Raw genomic sequence first — 17,044 nt, 5'->3', positions numbered from 1 at the left:
TTACAAGTTTGGCCCAGAGTTCTACATAGCTGAACCGAGCCTCGGCCAAGCCTGGGCCCGTCGTACTTTCCTGTCTAGATGGCCAATGCTTGCGACTACCATGCTTGGCATACCATTATCATCCGATATTTAGCTGATGTTCGGCCGATGCTTGAAAATTGGCAGCCATTCATGACCCAATAATGGCCCATGCATCGACAAAACGAATAAATTTAATCAAAAAAATTTTTTATTATTATTATCCTATTAGAGTTTGTGATCATTAACGTTTCAACTATTTAAGGGAGGTAAATGACGTGAGAAAAACTCGGTGAAAATTTTGCTGAGCTCTGAGCTCAAACTGCCGTTCTTCTGATCGCTAAGTTTAAACGGTAACTACTGGACGAGCCTACTAATGTTGAACTAAAAATTTTATATGATCTACTAATTCATTTTACTACAAACACTTGGTTATATGAAATATAAAGAGCAATTAAATTAATATTTTCGATTAAGAAAAAAAAATAATAATTTCGTATTATTTTCATTATAATTGCATAATTTAAAAAAAAAATTTATTAAATTTAATTGGGTGTTTATCAAGAACCCAGTCGAATTATCTTGCTCTACCACTATGATAAAAATTCATGAGATATTTCTCACTTAAATTAATTTTTATAAGTAAAATTATAAAATTACGCTTGTTAATTGCAAATTATAACGAACTGAAAAATATTTTGATTATTAGTTGTAAAGAATTTTAACCGCAATATTGAAATAATTACTAACTAAAACTTATTTTAATTTATGAACAAATAATTATTAATTTCAAAAACCATAATAATAACTTATTATTAAAAAATTAAGTGAATAATTAATGAAAAACCTGGGTTGCCATTGAATGATCACGGCAGGGAATTCTAGTCTTGGCCTAAGCTCGGGTAATCATTGGTTCGGCAAAGGCTAGATTATCCAGTCCTGGCCTAAGCCTGGGTTGCCATTGAATGATCAAAGCAGGGTAGCCTAGTCTTGGCCTAAGCTCGGGTAATCATTGGGTAGGCCAAGGCTAGGTTACCCAGTCCTGGGTCGCCATTGAATCGTCAAGATAGGGGAACCCAGTTCTGGCCCAGGCTCGGGTAATAATTGGAATGGCTAGGATTGAGTAACCTTTCTTGACCCGATCATGGGCCAATATAGACGTGCCAAAGCTAGGTTCCCCAGTGCTGAGCCAAGGAGGGCCCCTTCGTTAAACTCTGGCAACTCCTGCATCGGTTGTATTTAGTTCAGATGTAGTGACATCTGATCAGATCTTACGATATAAACGCAGTTCTGACTAGATATAATCATGTCGGACATTGTATCTAGCTCAGATCTAATTATGACTGATTAGATCTGACCGGATATAAACGGTGGTTGACCAGATACAATGAGATCGAATAATGTCTAAATATTAGATCTGATCAGAAATAAATAGATCTGCCAAGATATAATTTTATCTGATCAGATGTAGTTATATATATCCTCACTCCTAATGGGATCGATAATTAAAACTTGTACTTCGAAATACTTATAGGTACATAAACCTAAAAAAATGACTCAGGGTTTACTGTATACTCCGGTCTGAGCTTCTAGGATTGACAAAGCAAGATAATAAATTTCCATCAAAGAATCTTTTTCAATATTATTATTATTATTATTATTAATATTATTATTATTATTATTGTCGATAGATTCATTTTAAACTTTTAGGATATGTGAAGGTGAATGTAATAGTATTTTTCTTTTAATACATATCACGAAGTGTATCGCTGAAGTTATAAGTTTTCAAACCACGCCTGGGCATTTTGTCATGTCACAACTTTTACTAAGCCGTATGACCTACTATGCAGAGAACGAACCTTCTAGAAAACTCATTTTCTTTTCAGGTTACTGGTAGTGTTTAGTTTTATTTATTATTTTAAAGTCTTACTATGTAAATTGAAAATTATTAAGAAAAAAAAAAAATGGTAGTTATCAATTTTAGTTTGATTACCCGAATTTTCTGGAAACTTTTTATTAATTTTCAACCATTATTTAATTTTTTTATGCTTTGCCTTTAATTGTATTGCACATTATATTTTTCCAAACAAATCGACAAGCAATTTTAAAACTTGCAAACATCTCTCAGCTTGAACTTTGCTTAGAAATACAATAAACTGTCAGACGTAATTTAACAAATTTACACCATCACCAATTTGAAAATGCCAAAATATCTATTAAAGATATCTCCAATTAATCTGAGTAAAATTTTATTATATAATGTAAAAGTTATAATATTGTGTTGGCACTTTATATATTCAGATAAATTTATATAAAATTTAAAACATCTATATAGTTTCACATCAATGCTAAAATGGTCAGGACATAAAACATACATGAATAAAAATATGTATCCTCTTTCGTCTTTATTTTCTTCGTTGCTGTATTTTTATTTTCTTTGTTTTTATACATTTGGATCATCTTTTCTCAGCGTACCTTCTGGCATCATAACTTAAGAATTGATCATAAAAAATGTAAGAACGAATTTAAGTACTTTTAAAATATTCACACAGACAATTTTTTCAGGTATCTTTCTATACATTGTGAGGTAATAAAATTTACAACTAGTCATATGTGTATTCTCTTATCTTTTTTATTGGTTATTAAATTTGTGCTATTTTCATTTTTTTTTTTACTTTCAAACGTTTTTATACAATAACCGACTGTTCATCTTCCGGTGATATCATGAAATACGTGACCTAGTTATTAACCCTTCATATATAACTTATATCATTATCGAATAAAATTAAATCACTTTAATTTTTATGTTTTGTTCTATTTCGTTACCAAAAAAAAAAAAAAAAAAAAAAACATTTGAATCTATATTGATTGATTGAGATCTACGCCGATTCATGGGTTTAGACTTGCCTAGATTTAATTCGTTAATTATGTAGATCTTAGTAATTCTATAGAGATCTTTACGTAGATCAAAATAAAAAAAAGAAATAAATAAAAAAAATAATTTAGATCTAACGAGACCTGATTTGAACAATCGAGATTTAATTTTCCTACACTGAGAAAATTAAATAATTGTGTTTATTATCCTAAATTTTTAGCGCCAATCATCTAGGATGATAAGAACGATTTTAAATGCAAAGATAGTTAGTGTTATAATTTTTGTTAATAGGATTAACAATCATTGGATGATAACAGATACAATCATCAAGATGATTACAATTACCATCAGAATGATTACAGTTACTATCAGGAATGGTAATTAATATTATGAAAAAATTGATCGAAAATTCAATAAATTCCAAGTAGGGGAAGGGAGGGCAAAATGGGCCCCCTGAAATTTTGGATGCCTCGAAATATTTGCGGGCAAAATGGGCCGCCCAATATTTTTAACGTGAAAAGTGATTGAGGCGGAGAGGAGGGGCAAAATGGAACACTAAAGCAAAATGGGCCACGGGCAAATGTCCCCCCCCCCCATTTTGGACATGAAAAGTGTTTCGAAGGAGGGGGGAGGGGTAAAATGGGCTGCCTAGATTTGTAAAATCGTAAATTTTCGAATACAAATATGATGACAAACATACTCAAGTTTTATGTATAAAATTTTTATAAAAAAATGATAATTTTTTAAAAGTTAAAACACAAGTATTAAAATTATTGATATTACTAACTCTTCATTGGCGTACTACCCTTATTTTGATTTTACTTTTAAATTGTAAACAAATATTTTCTATTTGAATCCATAATTTAGTAATGTACATTTTATTGTTTAAAATGTTGAAATAAGTTACTGTACAGTCGTCTAGATCAGCGTAAAATAAAAATTTCCAAGTGAGAGAGCTTCTGTCAATAACTTTGAAAGATTGACTATACTCATCGAAATAAGAATCATCCAAGTACTGAGCAATCAATAAAATGTGGTCATTAGGAGAGCTGGGGCACGAAGGCCCCCTTAAGCCGGTTTTTTCTTTTTGCGGTTTTAACCATCAAATTCGTTGATTTTCCGTCTATTTTGGAAGAACCAGTCGAAATTTTGCAAAAATCGAAAAAAAATTATTTTTTTTTTTTTTTGTGGGGGACGAAGGCTCCATCCCCAAAAAATAATAAAAATATTTTTTTTTATTTTCCATCAAGTTATGACCTCTATAATGTTTTTATCATTTTTAGGCCAATAGAAGATACTTGAGGTAAAATGGATCACTCAAAAAAAAAAATTGTAACGAAAAAACTAACTAGGCGGAAAATAAAAAAAAAATCATTTTTTCGTTACAATTTTGTTTTTCGAGTGATCAATTTTACCCCACATATCACATATTGGCCTAAAAATATGATAAAAACATTAAGAGGTCATAACTTAACGGAAAATGAAAAAAAAAACTTTTTCACCTAATTTTTAAAGGGGGCCTTCGTGCCCCAGGCTCCCCTCTTAACATTTAGTATTTTTTTACCCTTTTAAAATGATGGGTTTCATTATAATCGAATTAATTGTTATTCTAATTATCTTAGATGGTAACTATTATAATTTCTGGTGGTACCAGTTACCATCAGAAATTATAAATATAACTATTTAGAATAATAATCCTAATTAACTCGAGTTAACATCCATGATCGTAATAATTATCATCCAGATGGTAACCATTACAATCTAGATGATTTACACAATCATCTAGATGATATTCACTACTATCAGATTGATAGTAAAAATTTTACCATCACTAGATGGTAACTTCAATCATTTAATTTTCTCAGTGTATATTTTAAATCTGCATCATTGTTATTAAATAGATCACCTTGGATTACAAAATTTTTTTTTTTACAAAGTCCCGAAATTTTGATTTTTGACGGTTCGATAATCTATTTATTTTTTAACTTCCCGCTAAGAAAATCGATGATTTCCAAAAATTTCGGGAAGTTATAGTTTTCACCCCGATTTTCGAAAATCGAGTTTTCATCAGATGTCGACGTTTTGAGGTCCTAGGAAGCTATTCTGACTATTTTCAGAATGATGACCGAGTGTGTGTGTGTGTGTAAACTCTTTGTAACTTTTTAACTAATGAATCGATTTGGATGGTTGAGATGGCAATCGAAAGAGCTTGTTGGCCATCAACTTTCCTGAAAATTTCAGATTATTTGATCGAATAGACTCGAAAATATTTGCAAATTACGAAAAAAAAAAAAAAATTTTTTTTTTAGTTTTTTATTGATTTCTCAAAATCGACTTATATGATCGACTTCAAAATCAAATCAGCTCTAGTACTCAGTAAAACGCGTCGATTGCCACCTCAACTATCAAAATCGATTGATTAGTTCAAAAGATATCGGCATTGAAAAGTTAAAAAAATAACATTTTATGTTATTTTTTCCGGATAAATCATAATATAACGTACTAAAATGTGCCTGATATCATACCAACTCATCTCTTTTATGGTTTCTTTTGATCATATAATGTCATCGAACTTGGTTTTTAGTTTAAATCATATTATCAACAAAAAAATCGATAAAACGTAGTTTTAAATATTTTTATCGGATATTTCATATTTTATTGTTTCTTACGTGAGTCAAAACTTATTTAAATCTTGATTTTGATCCCTGACATTGATTTCTGCCTCAATACACTTATTTTACTGAACATAATCAGGAACTAAATTTTAAAAACCGCTTCATTGATGATTTTCGATTCTTCAATTTTCAAACTTCAGCATAACAGGTAACTAGTTAGAGTTTGAAAAGATCATAAAAAAACAGTTGCACATGTAATACACGGAGAAAAAAGTCTGATAATATTTGTTATTTTTCAAATAAAAATTACTATATCACCGAGGCAAACTAGGAACGGTCCAATAATATCGAAATTTTCCTTTAAACAAGTAAAAATTATAATCTCTTAATTCAATAAATTACTAAATTATAAGTAAAATTACTACGAGTTTTAAAGTACAAAACACCCCAAGTAATTTGTTAGAGCTTGAAAAGATCGTAAAAAAACAAATGCATGTGATAGCATTTTCGAGCTCGAAGAGCTCGAAGAGCTCGAAAATATATCTACACTAATGTTTTCGAGCTCTTTGAGGTCGAATACAGCGGGAAATTTTGGGGCTGGCCCGCAGGGTCAACCGACGCCGAGATTTTTTTTTCTTTTTGAACTTTGATCTACGTAGATCATAATTCTACATGGATCCAAGTATTGAAAATATTTTAGCTACGCCAGCTAAACTATTTATTGACAGATATGAGAATTCAAAATGTCTATTTTAAGAACGATTTCAAAATTTAAAAAAAAAAAACTTAAAAAAATTATAGACCAAAAGAGATCGACAAAAGAATTTTTATCGATCTTAATAAATCTATGAAGATCAATTTAGATTTGAAATTTTGAAAAAGTTTGAAATTAAATTCATTTAATCAGTTCTCGGTAGATGTGAATTATTTTTTTCCAGTTGGGTATATAATTTTTTTTTTAATTAAAATTTGAGATTTTTATAATTTTGTATTACTTTTTTTTTGCTTTAGTTTACATAGATATCAATAATACAAAAATTAAAATGTAGGATTGATGTCTTTGTAGTAGCAGTAGTCATATTAAAAAATTTGCCCCTGTACTTTTAGTAGATTTCAATAATAACACACTTATATTAGAAATAATAACACCACAATTAACAGCAGTAACAGAAAGCAAAGAGATATATAGTTCATTGATATACAGATGTTTGCTGTTAAGATGTCAATATAAGACTTACTGATTTAGTCGCGCATCTATAAAAACAAAAGAAGAAAGCATTCGTTTTCTAGCTATTTAAATATTTTAAAACATCAGTTTCACATTCGTTACAATATATATGGGACATTCCACACCAAATCGACCACTTTTAACCCTGCCCCCTTTCGATTTGGCTGAAAATTTTTTTTCTTTTAGTACCCCATTAAAATCATTTTTCAGGAAATTTTCAAATTTTTTTACCCTACCCAAAAAAAGTTATGAGTTTTTCAAAAATAAGGCTTTTATTTTTTTAAATCGCTATAACTTCTTCAAAAATTGACTAATTGGGACGTTTTTTTTTCAAAATTTTTGTCTTTGAATGTAATTTTCGGAAAAAAATACAAGAAAATTTTAAGATAATAAAATTTATGAAATTTTTGGCTTTTTTTGAGAAAACCAGCCATTTTCTAAAAATTCGACATTTTTTATTTTTTTTTTAATTTTTCTAAAAAAACTTCAATTAATTCTGCAATTTATCCCGCTAATCCCAGAGTGGACGGACTTTTCCTTCTATTTTTTTTTTATCAATTGAAAAAAAAATTTTTGCCCAGTTGGGCTTATTTTACAAAACAACATTCTGGAAATTTTTGAGAATTTATCGACGACTTTAGAGTTCGAAAAATTGAGACGAAAAAATTAATTGAAACTGGTAATCCTCGAAAAAATTTGGATTTTTTTTTAAAAAGTGAGAAAAAAAATAGAAGATACCTATAAATAATTTTATAGTAATTTTTTTTGAAAACTACACCTGAAAACAAAGAAAATAAAAGAAAAAATTGCCTTTTAGTTTATTTTTGACCAAGTCACAGGCTTTTGAAAAATAAATCTAACGCACATCGGTATTTCAAAAGCCTGTGACTTGGTCAAAAATAAAATATATAGGATATAACGCGCTGTTCTCCAACGATAGCGTCCACAATTCTACACCGATCTCAATGAAACTTGGTATACTTATTCTATGGACGATTACATTGGACAAGTTTAAAGATGAGCCAAATCGGCCAATAAGTTTAGTAGTTATGGTTAATTGAAATTTCGTAAAATTTTCAAAAAAAATAAATTGTTCACTGATTTAACTAGATGTAACTTTCAAATGAAAAGAAATAGCTTATTTTTGTTTGTTCTATCTGAAAGCTTGCTTGATTGCCTTTAATGTTCACTATGCAGCTCATTGATTTGACTTCTTTTCCTAATAGATAAATGGTTTTAAAAATTTACAAAATATAATAAAAACTAATTTTATGCAGGTTGTCACTTTGATTACTGCCACAATTTCTAACCGATCACTTTGAAACTTGGTATACGTATTCTGGGGTCGACTACCTTGATCGAGCATTATAGCATTTGAAATTTTCAAAATGTCAAAAATTCATATTTTTACTTATTCTTTCTACGATATTTTTTGAATGTTACATTTATCGACTTTCTATAAAATTCATCTAAAAGCTCTTCAAATAAGCTTTAATTTTGATGCCTATATATAAGTCTAGACCAATGAAATTCCGTACCTTACCGCTCATAAAATGAAATTTTGTTATTACATTGATCCTCCCACTTTCAATAGATTCCATAGAAATCTAACTACTGTATTTATTAGTTAATTCATAAAACTGATTAAATTCATATTATTACTGTGTAAAACTTATAAAATCCAAATATCTCAATTCAAGTGTGTACATTCAATTTACTTTTATTGACAGTGTATATAACTGATTTCAAGTATGATACTTAGATCTATTATTATTGAAATTTCAACCCAAATTATTTTATTTAATTTTGTATTAACTATTAATCCTGTAGTAAAAAACACCGAATACTTTTTCGTGGATAATTGCACGACTCTTAATGCGAAGCATTTGAGTGTGCTTTACGACCGAATTTAATTCTCTCCAACTTCAATTTTTGCGATTCAACTTAACATTCTGTTAATTTTTTCAATTTTTTAATTTCAATTCTCAAATTTTTTGCATTTAATTAAAAATTTTTCGACAATTTTTTTTGTTCTATAATTTTGATAATTCATAAAAATGTCATCAGAAAAAAAATTTATTTTGTTATTAATGTTTATTTGAAAGGTTGAAATAATCAAATAATAAAAAATCTACTTCCATTTCCGCTGCCGAATGGCCTTTTTACCAGATTTCATAGAAATCTATCTTTTGCATTTATCCTCATGGTGAAATTTTCAAAGGATTTTGCCATAATCTATCATAATTCATTGAGTAGGTTCCAAAAATACCATTGGTTTGAAAGTTTATATATGTATATATATATATATATATATATATATATATATAATATAACGCGCCATGTTGCGACGATAGCGGCCACAATTTTTAACAGATCTTAATAAAGCTGGGCACACTTATTCTATGAACGATTAGCTTGGTTAAGTTCGAAGATGGGCGAAATTGGTCAACTAGTTTAGAAATGGTGGATATTTGAAATTCCAAAATAATTAAAAATCCTACTTTTTTGGTTTTTTTCGTAAATAACTTTTTAAGGGGTATATATATCCTTATTATGTAAAAAGAACTTGATAGCCGATAGAAAAAGCTATATTTTCCTTTTTTTCTTTTTCTTTACGATAATTGTTCGACTTTTAATAAGGGTTCAAAGTCACGTAATGGACTTAAGTGTTATTGTGATAATGCCATTGTTTATATCTTTGAAAATTTTTGATGGGAGATTATTAAAGTATATATATTTATCAAAAGTGGATTAATTATCGTAAGAAATCTACTTCCATTTCGGATGCCGAATGGCCTTTTTTTTATTACATTCTCTACTTTACTCAAAATTTATATTCCTAACAATAAAATAAATGTTCAATTTAGACTTACATTTAACACGAAAGAGAAGTGGTTCACTCTTTGTTTCCCGTATTGAGTTCGTTGCTGCACAAGCATAGTAACCAGCGCTATTTCTCGTTACACTTTGTAGAACCAAGCTTTGATTTGATTGAATAATTCTTGCAGAAGTATTGTGCATTAGTATTTCATTCTATAAAAAAAAAATTGTTTAATACAATGATAATTCAAATAAAGGCATCGAGTGAATAATTCATGTTTTATTTAAATTTTAATAAATCTCAAGTTCTATTAAGTAATTCATTGTTAATGATTGATAAGAATAAATTTAATGATTGATGGTGTAACCTTTGAAATGTTACTCGCATGAATAAGTTATAGCTTATATATAGATGTATATATCTTGTTAAAAATATATAAAAAATCTGAAAGACGGTTGACCCTGCGGGCTAGCCCTGAAACTTCCCGCTGTTTTTGAGCTCCTTGAGCTCAAAAACAATGTCGTTGTCAATACATGTTCGAGTTTTTTAAGCTCGTAAACGTAACATTTTGTATCAATCTCCGAGAATTCGAGAAATTGAAAATAATCAATAATGACTGTTTTTTTTAGAGTTTTTTTTCACAATGGCACTTGATAAATTCAATGTTTTTGGACATAAATTGAGAGAAATGATGAAGATGGCGAGTTTTATTAACTTTAAATTAAATGAGGAAGTTAATATATGAAACATACGGAAAATATTGTCAGAAAAATAATGCACGAAAAAAAAAATATAGTTCCTCGAACGATCTAAAGATACACAAGGTACACAACGATAGGTATATTTATGGTAACAATACCGCATCATTCGTTTAAGAACGGTTTTCAGATAATTTTGTCCCAGCTTTTCTCTGAAATAAAAGCTCTAAACGCAAAATAAAGACACAGACCCGATGCTTTACTCTATGAACTAGCGAAGTGCACTTGAATTTTTTGATAACTTCCATTTGTTTACGAGAAAAGCTTGGACAAAGTTCCTATTTAATGTACAAGTGCAACAGAGATAGTACCGTTTATCCAGTTGAGTGCGAATAGAGAAACAAATGAAAACGCGTCTTAACTATCTATTAGATAGCTGTGTCCTATACGACATTCCGTATAGTCACCTCACACGCCACCGTTTAACCTAACTTAGCATCCATTTTCGCGTCTATTTTGTGTTGCGGGTATTATTTTTCAAGTATAACAATTCGAGTTTATTTTCTTTAAAATTTGTTAACTATCTATAACCGTACTGATTATTTACTTAATCATTAATCTTTTAAAACTGCGATATACTTAAATTGTGTCAAAATTATGTAAAAATCAATTTAAATTAATTAAATTTATATGATATTTAATTTTTTTTTTTATAATGTTTTTTATCATAAAATAATAATTTGTAATAAATATATATATATATATATACATATGTATATATGTATATATATAACCTCAAAAATTAAAAGTTATATTTATATTGATATCTTAAATTCATTTAGACTACAACTGATAAATCAGTTTTATAAATTATTTTACTTAACATTATTTATTAATGATAAAGATTTTTAAACGTCTCATATAATTTGCAACATGCGTAATGTCAGATAAGGCTCAGAATGATACGGTATAGGTCTCAGAGCAGTCTACCGTATTGTTGTCAGAACCATACAGTATACTTCTCAGAACAATATTATTTTTCCAGTTTGATTTTTCAAAATTTTTTAACGATGATATTATTTAAACTAACTAACCGTTAGCGAGAATTTAGGGGAGCGTGGGGTCGTCCCGGTCAGCAGGTCGTCCCGGTCGACCAAATTTTTAAAAGTCTATATACCCGAGTCAAAATTGAAAAGGTGATTTGAGCCTCTAAATCCTATTTGAGGGGAGGTTCAAATCATCTTTTTAGAATATGAAGATCCATGCATTAAAAAGTTGATTTGAACCTGAACGTGGTAATTTTGTCTGCTTTTACCAAGTTTAGGCTCAAATCATCTTTTTAAAAAGGTAAAATAAGCTTCCAGAACCTAAATTTATAGATCGAGAAAGCCTCCCATCGGATCGCATACAATTGGTAAAGAAACAGAAGGGAAAAGGGGGCCACTAATTAGAAATGGCAACCATGATCGAAAATAATTTTAAATTTAAAAATTCCAAAAATAATTTCTTAGTAATAAATGTTTTGTTGTGAGTTAAAAAATTATAAAATTTAAAATATTAATAATAATAGCTAAAGTTATACAAATAGGCGTTCGAATAGAATAGTACTGTCATTCGAAATTCGAATTGAATAATTATAGCCTTTAACTTATTAATATATGATTAATTAATTATTTTATGTGAACAACAAATACGAATGATGTATTTGATAACGGAAACTGCCAAAGCAATTGAAAAAAACTGCTGAAAAATAATTTGCTGCCGCCGGAATTTGAAACCAAGACCTAATGAATGTGAAGCGCAACCACTGCCACACTGCTACTCGGACGCTCACGATCAGTTGGAAATATCTTTATGTATTTAGAACGCATCAGATATTATTATAACAATAATGTCACACTAACGAATTGAGCTCATTCGAAGTTACAGATTAAAAAAAGTATGGTAGGCCTTGGAGGTTTAAAACACTTTTTAAAAAGGTGATTAAATCCTTTATGCGCTTTGCTTAGGATATCGAGGACTTGAATAGCATTTTATAATATATGGTATGCCATGGAGAGTTAAAATACCATTTTGAAAAGGTGATTTACTCCTCCATACGCTACTTTTAGGACATCAAGAACTTAAATAACGTATTACATTCAGCGGCATGTCCAACATCAATAGAACTGAGACTTTGAAGGCTCAAACTACTATTTTAATTTTGACTCGGAGACAGACCCAATAGGACTAGATATCTACCTAAGGAGACGCCCACATAAAGACACTGTTGATTAGATCAGGTAACTATCTAAGTCAGACTTGGTTTCTTTTTGTGGAACCAAGCGATAACTCCAGAACACTATTTATCAGGATACCAGGCACGGGGCCGGTATTCTTTAATATTAATTGATAAGTAGGTATAATCAATCTGAATAAGCAGTTATTGGAGTAATAAAATCAAGAGTATAAGTTGCGAGAGTACCGAGACAGAACAAGGAAAAAGAACACGAGACGACCCGGACCAGTATCGACAACCCAGAATTACACCAACTGAAAGAACAAAGACGAAGACAGAATACAAGTCGTAGCTGTAAATAAGATCGTGCAGATATTTATTAAATTGATTCTAGGCCTGAGCCAGAATTAATAAATAAAAATAGTCATACAAAATCGTCCGTGGTGTCCGTAAATTGATCGTCGCGTCTAGGCCGAACTAGGTAAATTAATTATTAACTATTAATTAATCAACGTGGAAATAAGTTTCCACGAAATAAGCTTCTAGAAAAATCCAGGCAACAAGGCCGGATTTACTGCGTCATAGAATTTTCCAGGCCATTCAAGAGACCGCGTGCTGGAAAATTATTCTTAATCTAGTCAATAATCTAATCATTAATATTAGAGTAATTTTAATCATAAATTAATTAATTAAATATAATTAAAAAAAAATAAAATCAATTAATTTATTCATAGTAAATGTGCCGGGAATTTAACGTGGACATTGATAGTCAAGTTTGAGTATTGTGATAATGAAATGTTTGTGCGTAAAATCGGCTTAAATGAATTTATTAATTGATTGTGAAAAGGAAAACGTTAGTGGTTGTAAATAATTACATATATTAATTGATGAGTAATTTCAAAATGGTATAAGGATTTTAATATTAGTTAATTTAAAATAAAAGAAATTAGTTGAAAGAATGCGTGCGAGTAAAGAGTACACGGAGAGAAGAAAATGGGAATTTTGCCAATTTTATTTGGGGAAAATTCCTTTGTTGGCATTGTAAATTTTACTGTCAACATGTGGATTGTAACTTTGTCACATGATAAATTTTGCTTTGTTACATAGGAATTATTCCTATATTGAAAATGTAAATTTTCCCATATTAACATGGGAGAAATTCCCATGTCGACATTGAAAAAATTCTTATATTAACATTGTTGGAATTCCTTTAATGCCATGGAAAAGTCTCCAATGTCAACATGGAAAAAATTCCCTTGTTAACAAAGTAGAAATTTCCATGTATATAACAGTAAAATATTTGTAAACTGATGTTTTTTTTACGTAATTTATTAAGTAAATCAAAATTAATTCATTGAAATGACGATTCTATAGGGGAGAGGAGGGGGGCAAAATGGGTCCCTTAAGAAAAAAATTTTCAAATCCTCAGTTTTTTTTACTTGTTTTACTTTTTTGTACTCCTTTGCCAAGTATTTGATCTTAACTTGTTCTGTCCCTCAAATATAATAAATTGGAAAATGTGGGGCAAAATAGGCCCCCCTCAAACAATTTTTAAAATGAGAGTTTTTCAGCTTGTATCACTTTTTTTTTCTTCTGCTGAATTTCTGGTGTTAATTTGGTATGTCTATCAAAATTAAAAAATTCTGAAAAGTTGGGTAAAACGGGCCCCCAAAAAAAACTCAATGTATGTTTCTTGCTTGATTTATGTTTTGAAACTTTTTGCTATGTATTTAGTATAAAAAGAGTTAATAGTGAAGATTAGGACAGTAAAATAACTTCATTTAAAGTTTTCTGTTGAATTACTACTCGATTATTTCTGTTACAAAAATTTTAGGAACACGTTTGGCTAAAAAATATTTTTCGTTTTTCAAAGTCTAGGCAGCTCATTTTAATCCCCTTCCCCTCCCAAATACTTTTCATGTTAAACATTTTGGGGAGGGGCCCATTTTGTCCCAAAATATTATGAGGCATCTAAAATTTTAAGGGTCCCATTTTGCCTCCTCTTCCTCTGCTCGTTTATATCAATTGAATTTATAAAAAAATGTGTTCATTGGTAGGTGCTACAAAAAAATTTTAATTAAAGTACACAAAATTTTTTCGGAAACTTTGGAATTCTATTTTCGTAAGTGTTAAAACCTTCACACATCCCTATTTTATCGCTTTAAAGCCTAAGTGATGAAAATGACCAAAATATTTAGTACTTCAGTGATTTTAGCTTTTTGTGGACTTCTCCCATGCAACATACCAATTTTTCCTATGTTAACATGAGAATTTTTCTCATGTCAACAAGGATATTTTTACTAGGTAAATATAGGAATATTTACTATGTTAATAATGGAATTTTTTCTTTCCAACATGGGAAAAATTTCCATGTCAATCAAGGAATTTCAGCAATGTTAAAAGAGCAATTTTTCCATTTCTACATAAAAAGTTTTCCAATGACAACATGGAAGATATTTCTATAATATATAGGTAAAATTCCTATAAAATATAGTTACATTCCCATTTATTCATGGTACAATTTCCCATGTTGATAAAGCAAAATTTGCCATGTCAACAAGGGAATTTCTCCTAAGTAAAATTGGAAAGATTCCCACATTTTTTCTCCGTGTAATAATGAAAAATTAGTGTTAAAAATGTTAAAGTTTTATAATCACGTAGAGAGTCCAGGGGACCGCACGGGAAATGGTTTTAGGTTTCAACCACGTAGAGAGTCATGTTGACCGCGTGGAGGTTTAGGTTAAGTCGCGTGTGTGTAAAATAAAAGTCCAGGGGACTCAGTCGCGTGAGTGTGTGTGTGGTAAGTCAGAGGTAATTGGCAAAGGTTATAAGGTCATAAGATTATAAGGCCAAAGGTATAAGTTTAAAAAGGTTTATATAGTAAATAAAAGGTTAAAAATGTTATTTTCAATAAAGTGTTAACTAATTATAAATAATCCTTCCTCTTCCTTCTCTTACAAATAAAATTACAAGACCCTGAACATTAAGATCCGGTTCTGGAAGACCGTTTAATACTTCCAGTGGCACCCTTAAAAAAGGACGACCGAGGTAGCAATACCCCTGTTATAGGGGAACGAGGTAAAAATGTCAATATTATTTGCGCTATGAGTAATGCAGGTAATTATGTACCACCGATGTTTATTTATCCTTGTATAAGAATGGCTTCAGAGTTATCTAAAAATGGTCCAAATTATTCTATTTATAATTGCTCTCCTAACGGTTGGTCTAACAGTGAATTGTTCTACTTATGGCTGCAACATTATCAAAATCACGTCAAATCTTCCAAAGAAGAACCTACCTCACTGATTTTAGATAATCACACTAGCCATATTTCAATAAAAGCGTTCAATTTTTGTCGCGAGCATGGTATTAATGTTGTTACGCTTCCACCTCATTCATCCTGCCGCCTTCAAGCACTTGATGTGAGTCTTTACGGGTCTTTCAAAAAAGCTTATCGCAAAGAGTGTGATTCATTCATGAAACAAAAAGCACTGAGACAAATTAAACATTCGGATTAAATTCAGTAGCCAATATTGAAAAGGGTTCGAGTAGGTTTGAGTCACCAGGAATTCATCCTTGCAATTGAAATAAATTTTCAAATGATGAATTCGAAACTGCAAAAATATTGAAAGAAGCTAGTAAGTCACTAATAGATTTATTAACGTCACCTTTATTTCTTAACAATAGTGCAGTTCAAAATTTGCAAGCTAGTAATGGAGAAACTATTAATATTTTAGATGTAGATAATATACCTATTTTACTATTGTCATCGGAAGAAAGTAGTAAATTTCTAAATGAACCTTCTTGTTCCCAAACAATTCAAGGCGATATTCTTGATTTTGCTACTCCAGTTGAATTGGTCCTAAGTTCCTCAGAATTAAATAATGAAAATTTACCATCTCTTCACTTAATTATAAGTACAAAGAACCAGCCTACAAAGTTTCATACAGAATTATTAAATGAAGATATATCAAACTCCGAACAAGTTAATTATTAATTTGACATTTTTTTCTTTAATTCCCAAGTTTCAGTTGAACAAAGAAAATATTAATTTGATAAAATTTCAGCAATACGACTTTAGATTCTTAATTTTTGATTTGAAATTAACAGTGACCGGGACGACCCGCCAAATGACCGGTGTTTATTATTATTATTATTATTATTATTATTATTATTATTATTATTATTATTATTATTATTATTATTATTATTATTATTATTATTATTATTATTATTATTATTATTATTATTATTATTATTATTATTATTATTATTATTATTATTATTTCTTTTTTTTTAGTTAAATGCTCAGGGGGTTATCCCCGGTAGTCCGATTCTACCGAGGGCCTCACCTGAGCGCCAAATCATTACTGCTGCGATGCTTCATCAACAAGATGATCAGCATGCGCAGCAGGCCAAGTTTCGTTGCCTTAGGAGACGGAGGGATCCGAGAATAACAGCCTTTTGCATCCGCGATGCCAAAAACTCAACTTGCGGAGAACAAGTTGGGATTTTAGCCAATGCAGACACAAAAGTCTGTTGCAGACACAAAAGTCTGTTTATTATTATTA

General features: G+C 29.9%; 1 protein-coding gene across 1 annotated transcript in view; it reads right to left on the bottom strand.

Moving 5' to 3' along the window:
- The window catches only part of LOC103572227 (hemicentin-2), a 263,857-nt gene that overhangs the window by 71,501 nt on the left and 175,312 nt on the right, over positions 1 to 17,044 (bottom strand). Inside the window, exon 8 of the mRNA XM_053741560.1 lies at positions 9,610 to 9,769. Within this exon, the coding sequence (XP_053597535.1) occupies positions 9,610 to 9,769 (160 nt within the window). The remainder of the gene's footprint in view (positions 1 to 9,609; positions 9,770 to 17,044) is intronic.

This window comes from Microplitis demolitor, chromosome 8, assembly GCF_026212275.2.
Source record: "Microplitis demolitor isolate Queensland-Clemson2020A chromosome 8, iyMicDemo2.1a, whole genome shotgun sequence".
NCBI classification, from domain to species: Eukaryota; Metazoa; Arthropoda; class Insecta; order Hymenoptera; family Braconidae; genus Microplitis; species Microplitis demolitor.
This window is presented reverse-complemented; position numbering and strand designations above follow the sequence as displayed.